The sequence below is a fragment of the Larimichthys crocea genome, chromosome XI, assembly GCF_000972845.2.
Source record: "Larimichthys crocea isolate SSNF chromosome XI, L_crocea_2.0, whole genome shotgun sequence".
NCBI lineage: Eukaryota > Metazoa > Chordata > Actinopteri > Sciaenidae > Larimichthys > Larimichthys crocea.
The window spans coordinates 758953-772825 of record NC_040021.1 but is presented as its reverse complement, the minus strand read 5'-3'; the positions used below and the strand labels follow the sequence as shown (position 1 = coordinate 772825).

The following is a 13873-nucleotide window of genomic DNA, read 5'->3' as shown; positions in this document are numbered from 1 at the left end:
AAACAAGACTTTGCACTGTATCTTAATTTAATTATCTCGGTGAGCGTTGGCGCTGAAGGATTCCAGCTTTCTGGGGAGAGGCTCATATACCTCGGAGGGCAGGTGGGGGGTGGGGGTATTTGGCGTGTTTTCAATGGATTCGTCAGACGTTTTCCGCTTGCTTTTCCCCGATATAGCCCAGGAGTGTTTGTGAATGTGTGCAGTTAATTTGGTCGACAGCCCGGCTCAGCAGCCTCCACATCTCCCTCCAAACAAACCCCACCCAGCCAAAGCTAAAGTTGGCTACAGAAGTTGGCGAGGTCAAACGCACCATCACCTCATGTAAAACTTTTATTAGTATATACACACACACATACAGGAGATTGTCTTTGTTATCATACATGAGCACATTTTAGACGTACACTGAAAAATATAGGAGAAATCCACATTTCATCAGCAGATTCCTGAATTTACAGTAAATATTATTAGACAGAAGTTAATTCAATTATACTATAATTATACTCTTTAAAGGAATAGTTTGTTTTTTTGTTGAGTTAGACGAGAAGATCGACGCCACTCCCACATCTGTGTGGTGAAAATAAAGCTAGACCCTGCAGCCAATTAGCCCTTAACCTCTAAAGCTCAGTAATTAACACCTTGTTTGTAAAAAAAAAAAGAATTGTACATGAAAAACAAAACGTGTCTTTAAAGAGGCAAAACACGAGTGAAGACACGTGGAAACACAGGAAGACTTCAATGTGCAGTAAATGGACTTAAAGAGATCACCCTGATGCTGTTAATCCTTCAAGGCCCCAAACGTTTCCATGGCTTTGGTCTTGCTCATCGGTCTGATGTCAGTTCTTTTGACATCCACCCGGGGTTTGAATTTAACTACCCCCTCTTCTAAATACCAAGTAGCACCAGGACAAGACATCATTTCATCCTTGATCCTGTGGATGTTGGTTCCTTGGAGATCGAGTGGACGGTCAACCATTCAAGATGGTCTAGTGGAGCAGGAACACCTCATCTCTTACATTGAGTATGTAATCCACCACTTCTTTCTTTCTACTTTTCCTACCCAGATCCCCAAATGGAGACGTCTCACTAACCATTAAACGTGTTAAGAACAGGTACAGGTCTTCATTAGTCACCACCTTCCCTGCAAACTACAGTTTGTTGACATCTACCGAAACGTCTGCAAGCACTCAAGATGACTTGTCTTCACAAGGCAATGCAAAAAAACAAAAAACACCACAGGAACTATCACAGGAACCTACCGAGATTTTAGAATGGTCCATGACATTGCTGAAACCCCACGGTTGACTTAAGCCTCACCACGGAATCTCAAAACACTTCATCACAGGGTAGGGGAGTATCAATCGGAGTGGTTGCTACCATTACTTTTATTATCATAATTTTGATTTAATTTTCTGGTGCTGGAAACATAAAAGACAGCAGAAGTCTGAAGAAAATGCCTCAGCTCATGAAGCAAAGCTTGTCCATACACAGTCAGAAAGGGCTATGATTTTAGACGTTGTGGAGAACACCTGGGATTTGTCAGAGAACATGGGCATGGAAGACATATCCAAAACCTTTATGGGCATTAAGGGAGCAGATTCTACAGAAGAGGTACCTGAAACACAGAATGTGGATTTTGAGGGTGCACAGGTTATGGGAGCATCACTTCGAGAGATGACCAGTTTGTGAGTTTTCATTCAGCCCAGAGAAAGGCATTTGTTGGACTGAGAAAGTTTTTACCCTAAAGGGTCTTGTTGGGTATTTTCCCGTGGACATACTCAGATAAACATCCTGCATGACTGCCACCATCCTGCCAATCATCTGTTCCAACTGCTGCCCTCAGGTAGAAGATACAGGTCCATTCAGACCCTGGACTAAAAGGCAATAAGACTGTTAAACTCACAAGGGCTGCTAGGATAACTGCTTGTTCATATTATGGTATCTTGGAGCTATTTATTTATTTATTTATTTATTCATATTTTCAGTATGGGGATGGGGAGTCTGTCTGTTTATGCATGGGATCTGGGAGGGCGGGCAAGAATAAATGTCACTTTATCCTGTCACTTTGCACTTTAAGGGGAACTGGAGAGGGGGGGCACCGGCACTTTTTTATTTGTAAATGTAACTTCTGCTCTGTGTTGTGCTCCACACACAATTTCGTTGCCTTTGGACAATGACAAACTCTTGAATTGAATTGAATAGTGGACCAAAGTGTGTATACTGAGATACTGGGATGCTAACACTTCATAAAAAGGGAAACAGAGATCCAACTCTTGTTACTGTTTCTAATCTTAAGTGAAGTTTGAGTTCATTATAGTTAAATAAACATTTGTTGCTGAAAAGAAAAAATAGTTTATCACATTTATCACTCATTTTTGTAGTGATGAAACAAATGAGAACATGAATAAAATGAACCTGAGAGTTGCTGGTCGTTGGATTTTGTTACCTCCGTACTCAGTCAGGCTAGACGTTTCCACCCGTTCTCACTCTTTGTGCTAAGCTACGCTAATCAGCCTTATATTTAGCATACAGACATGAATCGTCTAAAACTCATTAAAAAAAAGTCAGTCAGTCCTAAAGAACGACCACAGATCCATGATTCATTCATTTACATCATGAGGAGACAAAACATGATCCTATTAACACGTACAATTATTCTCTGACACAATTATTTCAAGTCTTCAAGAACAATCAGAAAAGTTTGAGCCAGTCGGTGTTGATGTATGAGTGTGTGTGTGTGCGTATGTGTGGCTACACCGCGGCGACGCTGCCAGATCTCATTTCCATAAATAACAAACTTTCACAGACATTTCTGCAAATGCAAGTTTGACTTTCAAGTGTGAATTTGTCATTCAGAGTAGACGAGCACTTTCTCCTGACCTTTACGAGTGACTCAGTCACAGTTTTACACATTGGAAATATCAGACGACGACGAACAAATGAGTAAAACCGTCATCAACAACAGCAACGACACAGGCCGGACCTGCGATCCTCGTTCACATCTTATTGGCCTTCCAGGTCAGGTAGGAGTTCCAACCAACGGCGACAACCTGGACGACGGCCAACCTGCAGAGAGGACGACATTTTACGTCAACGCAGTGCGTGAGTGTGTTGGGAGAAGTACGTAACGATTTACGGCACCAAGTCACACAGCAGCAACTATTTCACTGATTCTGGTGAAACTGGATCATATTTTATGGAGGAAATGTTTTCTGGTTTTCCCTCTGATGTCCTCCGGCTGCTCCGCCTCAACTCTCTGTGATTTACAGAGTTTATGATGGACAGTGAAGTAAACTGCTGACAGCTGTAGCTGCTGTTAGCTCAGTTTGTTAGCCGGGAGTGTTAGTGTTTGGACCACCAGGAAGACGTTTGATGTTTGGTTTTGGTGTCGGAGTCAAGTCAAAGCCAACTACTCGAGTACAGCTGTCCATATTTACCACAGTGTCCCAGTTTAAACTCAATGCAGCTGATTGTTTGAGTGTGAATACCTGTGATGAAGTGGAATGAAGTAGAAATTGGCGATCTGGACTGTTGGCCAGAGCTGAAACACAAAACAAATCAGGACACAAATGAACTCATCTGATGCACAATATGAGGTCTAGTGAAAATTATTATTTAGATATTTACTTTACGTGTCACCACACAGGAGAAACTCACATAGTAATTTGAGATCAGGGCGTCTGTGTAGTCCTGCAAAGTGAAATCAGACAGACATATTCACAAAACATTGTGAGGTTACAGCAGCTGAGAGGGGTTTAATATTTGGTTTAACAGTATTTATCACTTAAAGTCGCTGATAATGACTAAATTCACTCATCTTTCATCAACATTTAGGACTCCTAGCAGTGAGATAAGATACACAGTGAGGTCTTCTGGACATGTCGACACAGGAATCTTTCACTTCTGCCTGATTATAGTCCGACATGAGCTGTACGAACATTTTTCATCAGAGGGCGAGTTTGTTTCGATGTTTTGACGCCTGTAAAGAAACTTTTCAAACTTCTGGCCTCCCCGCTCAGGAATCCTCCAACATCTCCCATCGGTGAACAGTTGAAAGCGCCGGTGGGGGATGAAGTGAGAAATGGCGATGTGTTGAACCTCCAGTTGGTGTTGGAGTTTCCTTCCAAAAACAACGCAGGGTCGACGCTTCCGTCGCCAAAAATCTCAGCAGCAGGCCGAGCGATCGTTGAGTTATCGCCGACGGTCGACATCGAGCTCCTGCAGGTTCGGGAGATTCTTCATTTTGTAGATGCAGTGATGAACCGTGAAATGTTCCTGAGCCCAGGTAGGAACACACTGAGGGGTCGAAGGTCACGGACATTTCATTGTATTCTCAGAATCTCAGAATGATTTCATGGAGAAATTAACTTGACGGTTGATGAGACGTTTCAGGTGTTTGCTGTGTTGGTGTTGTTGCTTTGCCAGGGTAGAAACCAGGCAGCTTCTAGACACATTTGATAACTAACTTAAAGTAACTTTGTTACTTTCAGATTTAGTGTGCTGTACTTTATAAAGACAGCTCTGCAGCTGTCGAATGATCACTGGAAAATAACCTGCTGCAAGAAAAGTGACTGAGCAAGGAGAGATTTCAGACGCCGCTTCTGTCTCTCGGTTTCTGCTTCTGAGACATCGAGACCAAGCTTGCGTTTTCTGAAGTCGTTCACAAAGTCGTGTTCACGTCTGCTCGAGTGGATCCTCACCTCCTTCATTAAGTGAACTTGGTGAAACTGACCATCGGAGGGGTCAACAATGGTGATCACGCCAGAGGTGTACATCACCGAGAATGCACTGTAGTTATGCATTGGGTTTGGTAATGGACTTAAAACCTGGGAAGATGCACGTTAATCAACTTTTCAGTTCACACATTAATGTAAATGTGTGAACGCCGTTATGTAATACGTAAATAAAAGTCTCCGTCTACGGTGCTGAAGCAAATTCTGTGTCTCTGTTCACTCAATAAACTTTGTTTAGAGAGCACATGTTTGAATCAGGTTCCTTCAAAACAAATCCATGTCACCTAATCTCACACACTTTAACAATCTCAATTATTATAGTTAAATTGGTATCACCACCTGTACGACTCGTTAATGTTAACGTGACCAAACACGACGATGAAACAATCAGAGGAAATGTGTAATCCAGTTTAAGTCGACTTTAACTTTCTGAATGATGAAATAAAGATGGTGTGTGTATGAAAGACACACACACACACACACACACACACACACACACACACACACACACACTCCGTCGTCTATTTAAAGGTCACCTCCACATGTCTCGACATATAAAAGCAACAGGCCAATGTTCCTGTTACAACCTTTTTTTTTCCCCCCTGTCTGAAGAACAAAATCAATTATGGCCAAACAAGCGACCCGACCACCTGAGGTGAAATTACCGGCGCTGATCAGCTGCGTCAGAGACACGTCGAAATGTTTCCTCACACGCTCGGCAGAACACGGGAACCTTTCTCAGCTCTTCTGGCGATTTCTATGCTGGTTATACTGGTGGAATACAAGAATACAATTAACACGCTTCAGTGTCTTACACTGACCTGCAGTGACGTAAGACGTCTTTGTGAGTAATAACCTCCCATCATCATATCGAACCTCGTTTATTTTAGGGTGCCGATGTTGTAGTAAAGTTGGTTTGGACTCAAGACAACAAAAAGACTTGGAGACTGTGAAACCAAAACTCAAAATTGTTTTAAGCCAAACCACAACCTCTTCAAACTACGACTGAAACCTGAAGACAGTGAAGTTGGACATTTGAACATGGGGACTTATGGAGCCAGCCTCAAGTGGACGACAAGAGGAACTGCAGTTTTTACAGGCTTCACTTCACAGACACGGAGGTTGACGCTTGCTTCACGCCGTACTTACTCATCCCGACACGAACTCCGGAACTATATGAAGCTCTTCAAACCAAATTTCGTCTGCGTGTTTTTATCGTATGAATACTTCAAGTTCAGCGTCTTCTGTTTAGACGCTGATGGGAACATCTTACGTGTATTTATAGTTTCATGTTCTGTAACGGGGAGGAGAATCAGCTGGAGGAGTTCAGGTTTCTGTGCCGTCACCGGTAAGTAACATGTCGAGTTTTAACACTCGGAGCGTCCGCTTGGTCGCCGGCCTGCATTAGTTTCCATGTCACATTTCCTCAGTGGCCCGGCCTCGTTTGTAATGAGCACATTTGTCATTTATTTTCTGTCCTTTCTGACATTTACCAGTTTGGCCTTTCAGCTCGGCGCCCCTCCCTTTTGTAAATAATTGATGGTGACCAGCCGCACGTTGGGTAAGCACGACGCTGACGGACGTTTGAGCAGCTGGCACAAGATGACAGTCAGCTCTGACCTGGCATACAAATACACACACACACACACACACACACACACACACGAAGGTATGAGTCACTCCAGCTATTTCCACAATCCCTCCGCCCCTCCTCGCTCGCTCTCTTCCTCCATCACAGGAAATAGTTTCTAATAATAATGAGAGGTGAGTGTTGCAGGTCAGATATTGGACGTCCGCTCTGTGTACTTTCATTTACCTGAACTCTGTTCACACACAGGAAATAAATATAGAACAGAACAAACAACTTAATATCTAAAATGACAAAAATGCTTTCTTTGGTGAAGATTGTTGCAGCAAAACGCAGAAGAAAAAAAACTTTTACGCCTTTTAAAAATATTTTTCATACTTAAAGTTGGAAAAATTCAGTTGTAAATTTGCTGTGATTTGTTTTTCAGTGCACAAACAGAGAACAGACAACACGCAGCCTCCTCCTCCTCCTCCTCCTCTTCATACCTTTATTAAGACTTTATTACCTTGGGTGGAGTAAAGAGAGAAGTTTTGGAAGTTTTCCCCGCATGCACAGGTGGAAGTTCAGGTGGATCTAACAAAGAGTGTTCAGTCGAGAAAAGCTGCAAACTCCTCGAAGGAGGAGGAGGAGGAGAGGGATCGTACCTTCTGTAACCACGTCGAGCAAAGCGACTCACCCTCTTGAGCTTGTTGACGTTCTCCTGCACCGTCAGTCCGTTCAGAGCGCCGGAGATGCAGAGAAAAGCTGCCAGGAAACCCGGAGCGAAACACAACTACAGAGACGGAAGAAGAAGACGGAGTAAAGCGTTTGTGATAAAAAAGGACAGAGTTAAAATCAGCTCTGTGCTGATCAAACACCTGAGGTCTCAGGTTCAGGTCTGTTATTGGTGGGTCACGTATCATTTAACAAACTGAGTCAGGTCAAAGAAAATAAACCTTTCTGTGACAGTGCAGCTTATCAAGGCTCTCACAGAGATTAGACATTGAAGCTTTAATGTAGATTAAACGTCTTGAACTTACATAAAAACAGTCGCCTGACTTCAGTCTGTTATTCAGCTCTGACGCAGATCGACGCTCAAACAGCTCTTATTATTATTTATGACTGAAGCAAGCAGAGGGGCGACCACGTAACTATTGAAGCCAAGTGTGGACCCGTCTGCTGCGGGAAATATTTCAGGGTATGGGAGGCACAGAGAGGTCTGAAGTCCTCGAACCTGCAGTTTGTTCTTCATGTCAAACAGCAGAGGGCAGGGTGTTCTTTATTTTTGTTACCTGATCTTAATATTTCCTTTTCTGGAAAGTGTTTTGAACCAGTTGGGTTTGATAAATGTCATTAAAAGGTGAAATGATTCGTCAATTAATTTTAAGTTTATCAGGTGGAAGAAAAAGAATCAGCCACTTTTGTAAATCGACTGATTGTAGCTGTTCACAACAATCTGCTGAAAACATTAAATAAACTTTGTTTACCACAGTAGGAGAAGTCGGCTGTGCAATGATCCATCATCAGTACACTTGATATAAACTAGGGATGTGACTTTTGATCAAAAACACTATTCGAAATTCGATTCGAAAATCGACAGAACCCCGCCCGCCCCCACCCACACACCCAAACGCGCGCACACATGACAGACAGGGTGAAAGCGGTAACGGTTTAATGAGTCAATAAACAATAATAAACAAATAAACAATAAACTTCCATTCACATCACATAGCCAACAGTCTCAAACAATAATATAGGCTTCCAATTTTATTATTTATATTTACTATTATTTACTATTTACGTCTGTTAGAAGGAACCGCGGGTGAAACTGCCCGTTTAGGGAACGATATTGAAAGCGTTCGAACAGAGTAGAATAAACCTAAGACATATTTTTGTTTAGAAAAATTAACATGTCGACGTGGTCGGGATGGAGACGGGTACGCAGCCTATTGACAATCAGACCGGCTGCGGAGAACACACGTTCCGATGGCACGGACGTTGCTGGCACACACAGGTAGGCGCTGGCCAACTTTGCCAGGCGAGGGTATTTCTGTTTATTGTCTTTTCACTATGTCATCGGGTCAGTGTGGAGTGGTCGCCATGTATCCTGGCAGTACTGAGTCAATTCAGTCACGCATGTTGCGCTCTCTGTGCTGTAATCCTCGCCAAATATGACGGCAATTGTTGCGGTTAACGCTAACCACACGTTGATTGCAATTCTTCTTCTGTTATTTTGACTACCTTTACTGTACGAGAGCGGCACCCTCTGGCCGAATTAATGCAACAGAGTATGTTAGGAACTAGGAAACGCCTTTCCGTGCTAATTTTTTTTTAGTGGAATGCAACGTAAGCCAAAACGGCATTCGAAATTACTATTCAATATTCGAACTCGTCACGAATATTCGACTATTCGAAAATCATGTCCCCATCCCTAATATAAAGGTGTATATAACTCATTTTAATTAGATTTTTCTTTTCCACCTTGTGCACTCTGAGCTGCTGTAACACGTGAGTTTCTTCGGTGTGGGGAAAATCTGAACTCTCACAGTACAGTGTCTTTTAAACAGCGTGACAGGTGCAATGAATGACTTCAGAAAAGAAGAGTCGTCTGTCAGCCTGATTGTTTCTGGACTCATCCATCCCGTTGGCTGCACAGTAGAAGAAGACGCGTCAGATGTTTCTCTCACCTGATCAACCAGCATTTTCTTCATGGCGGCACTTTTAGTTCCTCCGACCACCAACCTGTCCAAAACTTTGTACCAGCCTCCGATCACCGGGCCCTGAAACAAACAAAGTCAGACATGAACTCCTCTCTGCGTGCTCACTGCAGATAAATCGACCCGATGTTTTATTAACGTGCAGGAGAGAGATACGTGATGTATGAGGCGTGAAACAAGTCGCGTGTTCGCAGATGAACGAGTGAACTCGTCTCAGTGTAACGTGACTCCTGTGTGAACCAGGAGAGCTATTTTCAAGACGAGTGTCCGCTCTATCATTCATAACATCGAGGCAGCTGATTGGACGAACGTAAGACGATTATGGAAATATAAATAAACTTGTGTGTACGTCGCGGTGACGCCATGAAAGACGTGCGCTACTTCAGAGGTGGATTGTGCAGCTGTCACAGGACGGAGACGAGCGGATTCACGAACATACAAAAGACACAGGAGCACAGGAATAAACGCACAGTTTGAGTCACTTATAGATCCACAAATAAACCAAGTGAACATAAAAAGCACAAACTGCACCTGCTGGATCGGTTTCAGTTCAGTCTTTAGAGCTGGAACTTGTTTTTAAAAAGGTGATTTCACATGATCTGTCACATTTAAGTTGTTTTCCCGATGCTGCAGCTGTTAACGGGGACTATTTTCAACTCAATCATGTAAAGACAAAAGTTTTATTTAAACGAGTGTGCCGGAGTCGAGAGGCCGCGACTTACCACGAAGAAGAACCCGATGCTCATCATCTTGGCCGTCCGCTGCACGTTGTGATGAGCCAATCCTCGTCTCTCGATCAGCTGTTGGGAGATGACATCGCCGACACCGACTAAAGACCCTGGAGGACAAAACAGGAGACAGACGCAGAGTCTCAGACCAGTGAGCGCGATCGAACAGGTGATCATATTTTCACTGCTGCTGCAGTCGAGGTCGGACGTTTAAACACTCGCAAGCTTGGAAAATTAATGTGTATAAATGTTGTCTTCAAGACTTCGGACTTATGATGCCCATTCGATCAGACCTGTGTTGAGGACTGGAGTCAGAAACTGAAAAGATAACTCACAACAAACCAGAGACACTGAAATAGTTTCTAACAGAACATCTGCTGGTGCCTTTATATATTTATTAAGATACTGAACCTTGAGACGGCTTCAGGTCTGAGTCTGGTCTGATCTGACAAGTAACTAGTGTCAAATAAATGTAGTGGAGTAGAAGTATATAAAGCAGCATCACATGGAAATAAATGTACTTGAGTAAATGTACTTTGTTACTTCCAGAAAAAGGACATCTGCTGAGCTTTGCCTCCACCTTGTGGTGATTCACCTGCACTACACTGAACCAACAAACTTTAGGAGGAGTTTCATGCTGCTGTCTGAGAAGTATTCGCTGTCGAACCACCAGACTGCAGAGCAGCTTCTTTCCTCAGACTCTTCAGTTCATACTCACAGCGTATCATAGTCGTCCATTTACATCATTCTTGTTCTTTAAGCAGCACAAAGGGACTTTTAAATAAATTAATCTCGTGCCTTGAACCTGAAAACGTTCGGCAAGAAGTCACGTCAGAGTTTCAGGAGGTAAATTTAGAAATCTGTGTGCTGTTAAGGACAAAAAGTCAAAGGAATTAAAAGGCTTCTGTGCAACGTTTTGATAAATCACAGCTGTGGATTTTATAGTTGAGCGTTATATTGTTGATTATAGCATCCTCTGAAGTTACCAGAAGCCAAACACTCATCGTGTAATAGTTTAGTTTGACTGATGGACAGTCTACAGACATGACTCTCAAACTGGGGTCCCGTTGGGGAGCCATAGGTTAGGGGTCCGCGATAAATTAATAAAGTTATGGCGTATTATTTTAAAAAGTGCATAACTATGAATGGGAACCACTACGTCAGTGAATAACGCTCAGTCATGAGATGAAATGATGTGACGTGCCACGTAAAGCTGTCACTTTGCTCAAGACCGGAGGATGCACTGATCTAATTTAGCACAACGAACAAATATTTAAGTCCGTCCACTAAAGGCGAAATATGACGACAGTTACCTCAAGTTTGGATTTATTGAGAACAACAATGGAAGAAAAAAACAAAACACGTCATGTGTCTTCAGGTACTTGCAAGAAGCATGAAGTCAGCCAGGCTATGAAATATAAATAACACTGGGGAACCAGCTGATCACGATTGGACTCATCTACAGCTACACGGAAACTTGTTTGTGCAGTCACAGTTGAGACATATAGATCAAAAACTTCATGTGATAGAGAAACTGAGTTAAACACAGCTGTCAGACCTAACTCAACATAAACTGTGTTCCCCAGTGTGATTCCTGTGGCATCTAGTGGCATTAGGAACATTTCCTCTCCTGTAAGGAGTCTCTGATCTGAAGAGTTTCCATCCTGACGTTTGACACGGTGTATCGAGCAGAGGTCTGACAGCGTTCAGGAACAGATCTGTGCCTCGGTTCAAAGGTCTTTCCTTTTGTTGACTCAGAAAACTGAAGGTGCACAACCGGAGCGAAGGTCATGAAACATGACCAGGAGTTTATCATCACTTAAACTCTGTGTGTGAGTTTGTTTCAGTGTGTTTCAGTGTGTTTTCTGTGTGTTTTTAGTGTGTTTCAGAGTGTTTTTAGTGTGTTTTTAGTGTGTTTTAGTGTGTTTCAGTGTGTTCATAGTGTGTTTTCAGTGTGTTTCAGTGTGTTTTTAGTGTGTTTTTAGTGTGTTTTTAGTGTGTATCAGTGTGTTTTTAATGTTTCAGTGTGTTTTAGTGTGTTTTTAGTGTGTTTCAGTGTGTTTTTAGTGTGTATCAGTGTTTTTAGTGTGTTTTTAGTGTGTTTCAGTGTGTTTTCAGTGTGTTTCAGTGTTTTTAGTGTGGTTTTAGTGTGTTTCAGTGTGTTTCAGTGTGTTTTCAGTGTGTTTTTAGTGTGCTTTAGTGTGTTTCAGTGTGTTCATAGTGTGTTTTCAGTGTGTTTCAGTGTTTTTTAGTGTGTTTCAGTGTGTTTCAGTGTGTTTTTAGTGTGTTTCAGTGTTTTTAGTGTGTTTTTAGTGTGTTTTTAGTGTGTTTCAGTGTGTTTTTAGTGTGTTTCAGTGTGTTTTCAGTGTGTTTTCAGTGTGTTTCAGTGTTTTTAGTGTGGTTTTAGTGTGTTTCAGTGTGTTTCAGTGTGTTTTTAGTGTGGTTTTAGTGTGTTTCAGTGTGTTTTTAGTGTGTTTCAGTGTGTTTTCAGTGTGTTTTCAGTGTGTTTCAGAGTGTTTCAGTGTGTTTCAAGTGTGTTTCAGTGTTTTTTAGTGTGTTTCAGTGTGTTTTTAATGTGTTTCAGTGTGTTCTTAGTGTGTTTCAGAGTGTTTCAGTGTGTTTCAGAGTGTTTCAGTGTGTTTCAGTGTGTTCTTAGTGTGTTTCAGTGTGTTTTTAGTGTGTTTCAGTGTGTTTTTAGTGTGGTTTTAGTGTGTTTCAGTGTGTTTTTAGTGTGTTTCAGTGTGTTTTCAGTGTGTTTTCAGTGTGTTTCAGAGTGTTTCAGTGTGTTTTCAGTGTGTGTCTGCGCCTTTAAAAAGCCTAAATAAGATGACTTAGTGTTGGAGCTGTTTGATTTATGTAACGTGTGATGGAGGTACTCTGACCTGCGGTGACTATCTGCACCGTCCACGGGTATCTGGTCATCAGAGCCTGGTAGGATCTCCACAGTCCCGCCATTCTCCAACCTATAAACAGAAACCACAAACTAAATCAGCAAAAACGTGACTCACCCCGCCCACCGGCAGGCAATGTGAAAATCAAATCAAGCGCCCCCTCCCTCCCCCCTCCTAATAAACGCCGTTATAGCGTCCATTAGCTTAACTAGTTTGTTTCTAGTTTCAAAACTTTTAATAAAGACGCAGAATTATTGAAAAAATGCTTCAAATTATTCAGTTAAACGTGTAAAATAGTTTCTAAAAGGACTCGTAGCTTTACAAACAAGCGGGAACACTTTAGAATGTTGATTTGGCGCCGTGCCAACGGTCCGAGTGACCGTTAGTGACCGTTAGTGACCGTTGGGGACGTTAACGGCGTTAAAACTCGTTAAATCACGTCTTTTTATTGTACACTCTGTAACTCACACATCAAATAACGTCTACGTCATTAACCTGAGTGTTTCTCTAACCGTTCAGGAACACACCTGAGCCTGCCACGTACTTACAAACACAACCGCGACCGAGCTGAACGTCCGTTAATACCCGCAGTGTTACAAATGAACGTGAATTTAAAGTGTACCTGTCCGTGAACGCGCCACGAGCACCCGGCGTCCACTTCTAAAAGAGCTGCCGAGTGATGCCTTCACGGCTCAGGCGTCAGCTCCGAATTTAGAGTTCTGCAATCTGAAAAAAGGGTTTTCACATTAAATTTAAGTACATTTAATAAAGTTTTAATAATAATAATAATAATTAAAGAATAAGCTTTAAGAGGCTTTTGGTCTAAACTGAGATGCTTTTAAAAATTGCACTAAAATTCAAAAATAAAAATAAGTCAAAAACTATTAATTCAAAGAAGAATTGGACCTACATTATTCCCTTTTCTGTTAAAAAGGCAAAAACACATTAAAACGTGTTACTGCTTTGTCAGGTAAAGTCAATAATACATTTGAGTGAATGAAAGATGTGCACTTATCTGACCTCTTTACCGGCTCTTACAAAATTCCCACAGTCGTTGAAGGCAGCATGAGAGCTGCAGGCTGCGTCACTTCCACTGTAAACAAGCACATGTCACCCCTGCTGCTGCCGCCCCCCTGCGGCCAACGCCGGTACAGAAAACAAACAAACAACAAGAGTCAGAAGTCATTTTAAATTAATATTTTTATTCTGTACAAGTGAAATTAAACAAAAACCAAAGAGC

At 42.2% G+C, this 13873-nt stretch overlaps 1 protein-coding gene across 4 annotated transcripts; it reads right to left on the bottom strand.

Annotated features, from left to right (window-relative positions):
* Positions 1-313: 313 nt before the first annotated feature.
* mpv17 (mitochondrial inner membrane protein MPV17) lies at positions 314-13359 on the bottom strand. Of its 4 annotated transcripts, XR_003463247.1 has the most exons (9): positions 13256-13359; positions 12625-12705; positions 9737-9852; positions 8985-9077; positions 6995-7090; positions 6224-6350; positions 5396-5501; positions 3655-3687; positions 3486-3538 (listed from the first exon to the last, which is right to left on the bottom strand). XR_003463247.1 is itself a non-coding variant. In XM_019265719.2 (8 exons), exons 2-8 carry the CDS (start codon positions 12695-12697, stop codon positions 2994-2996), a joined length of 534 nt encoding a protein of 177 aa, XP_019121264.1. In that variant the 5' UTR covers positions 12698-12705; positions 13256-13359; the 3' UTR covers positions 314-2993. The 4 variants fall into 4 exon arrangements, 1 of the variants encoding a protein (XP_019121264.1); XM_019265719.2 differs by lacking the exons at positions 5396-5501; positions 6224-6350 and adding an exon at positions 314-3063; XR_003463245.1 differs by having other exon boundaries at positions 5396-6350.
* Between the last annotated feature and the right edge of the window lie 514 nt (positions 13360-13873).

Excerpts from the sequence above, each read along its gene's own strand:
- mpv17 (XM_019265719.2), bottom strand. The coding sequence starts at position 12,697 with ATGGCGGGACTGTGGAGATCCTACCAGGCTCTGATGACCAGATACCCG. Across the intron at positions 9,078-9,736 it reads GCATCGGGTTCTTCTTCGTG|GGCCCGGTGATCGGAGGCTG; the intron begins GTAAGTCGCGGC and ends TGTTTGTTTCAG. Across the intron at positions 7,091-8,984 it reads AGAAAATGCTGGTTGATCAG|TTGTGTTTCGCTCCGGGTTT; the intron begins GTGAGAGAAACA and ends CCGTCTCTGTAG.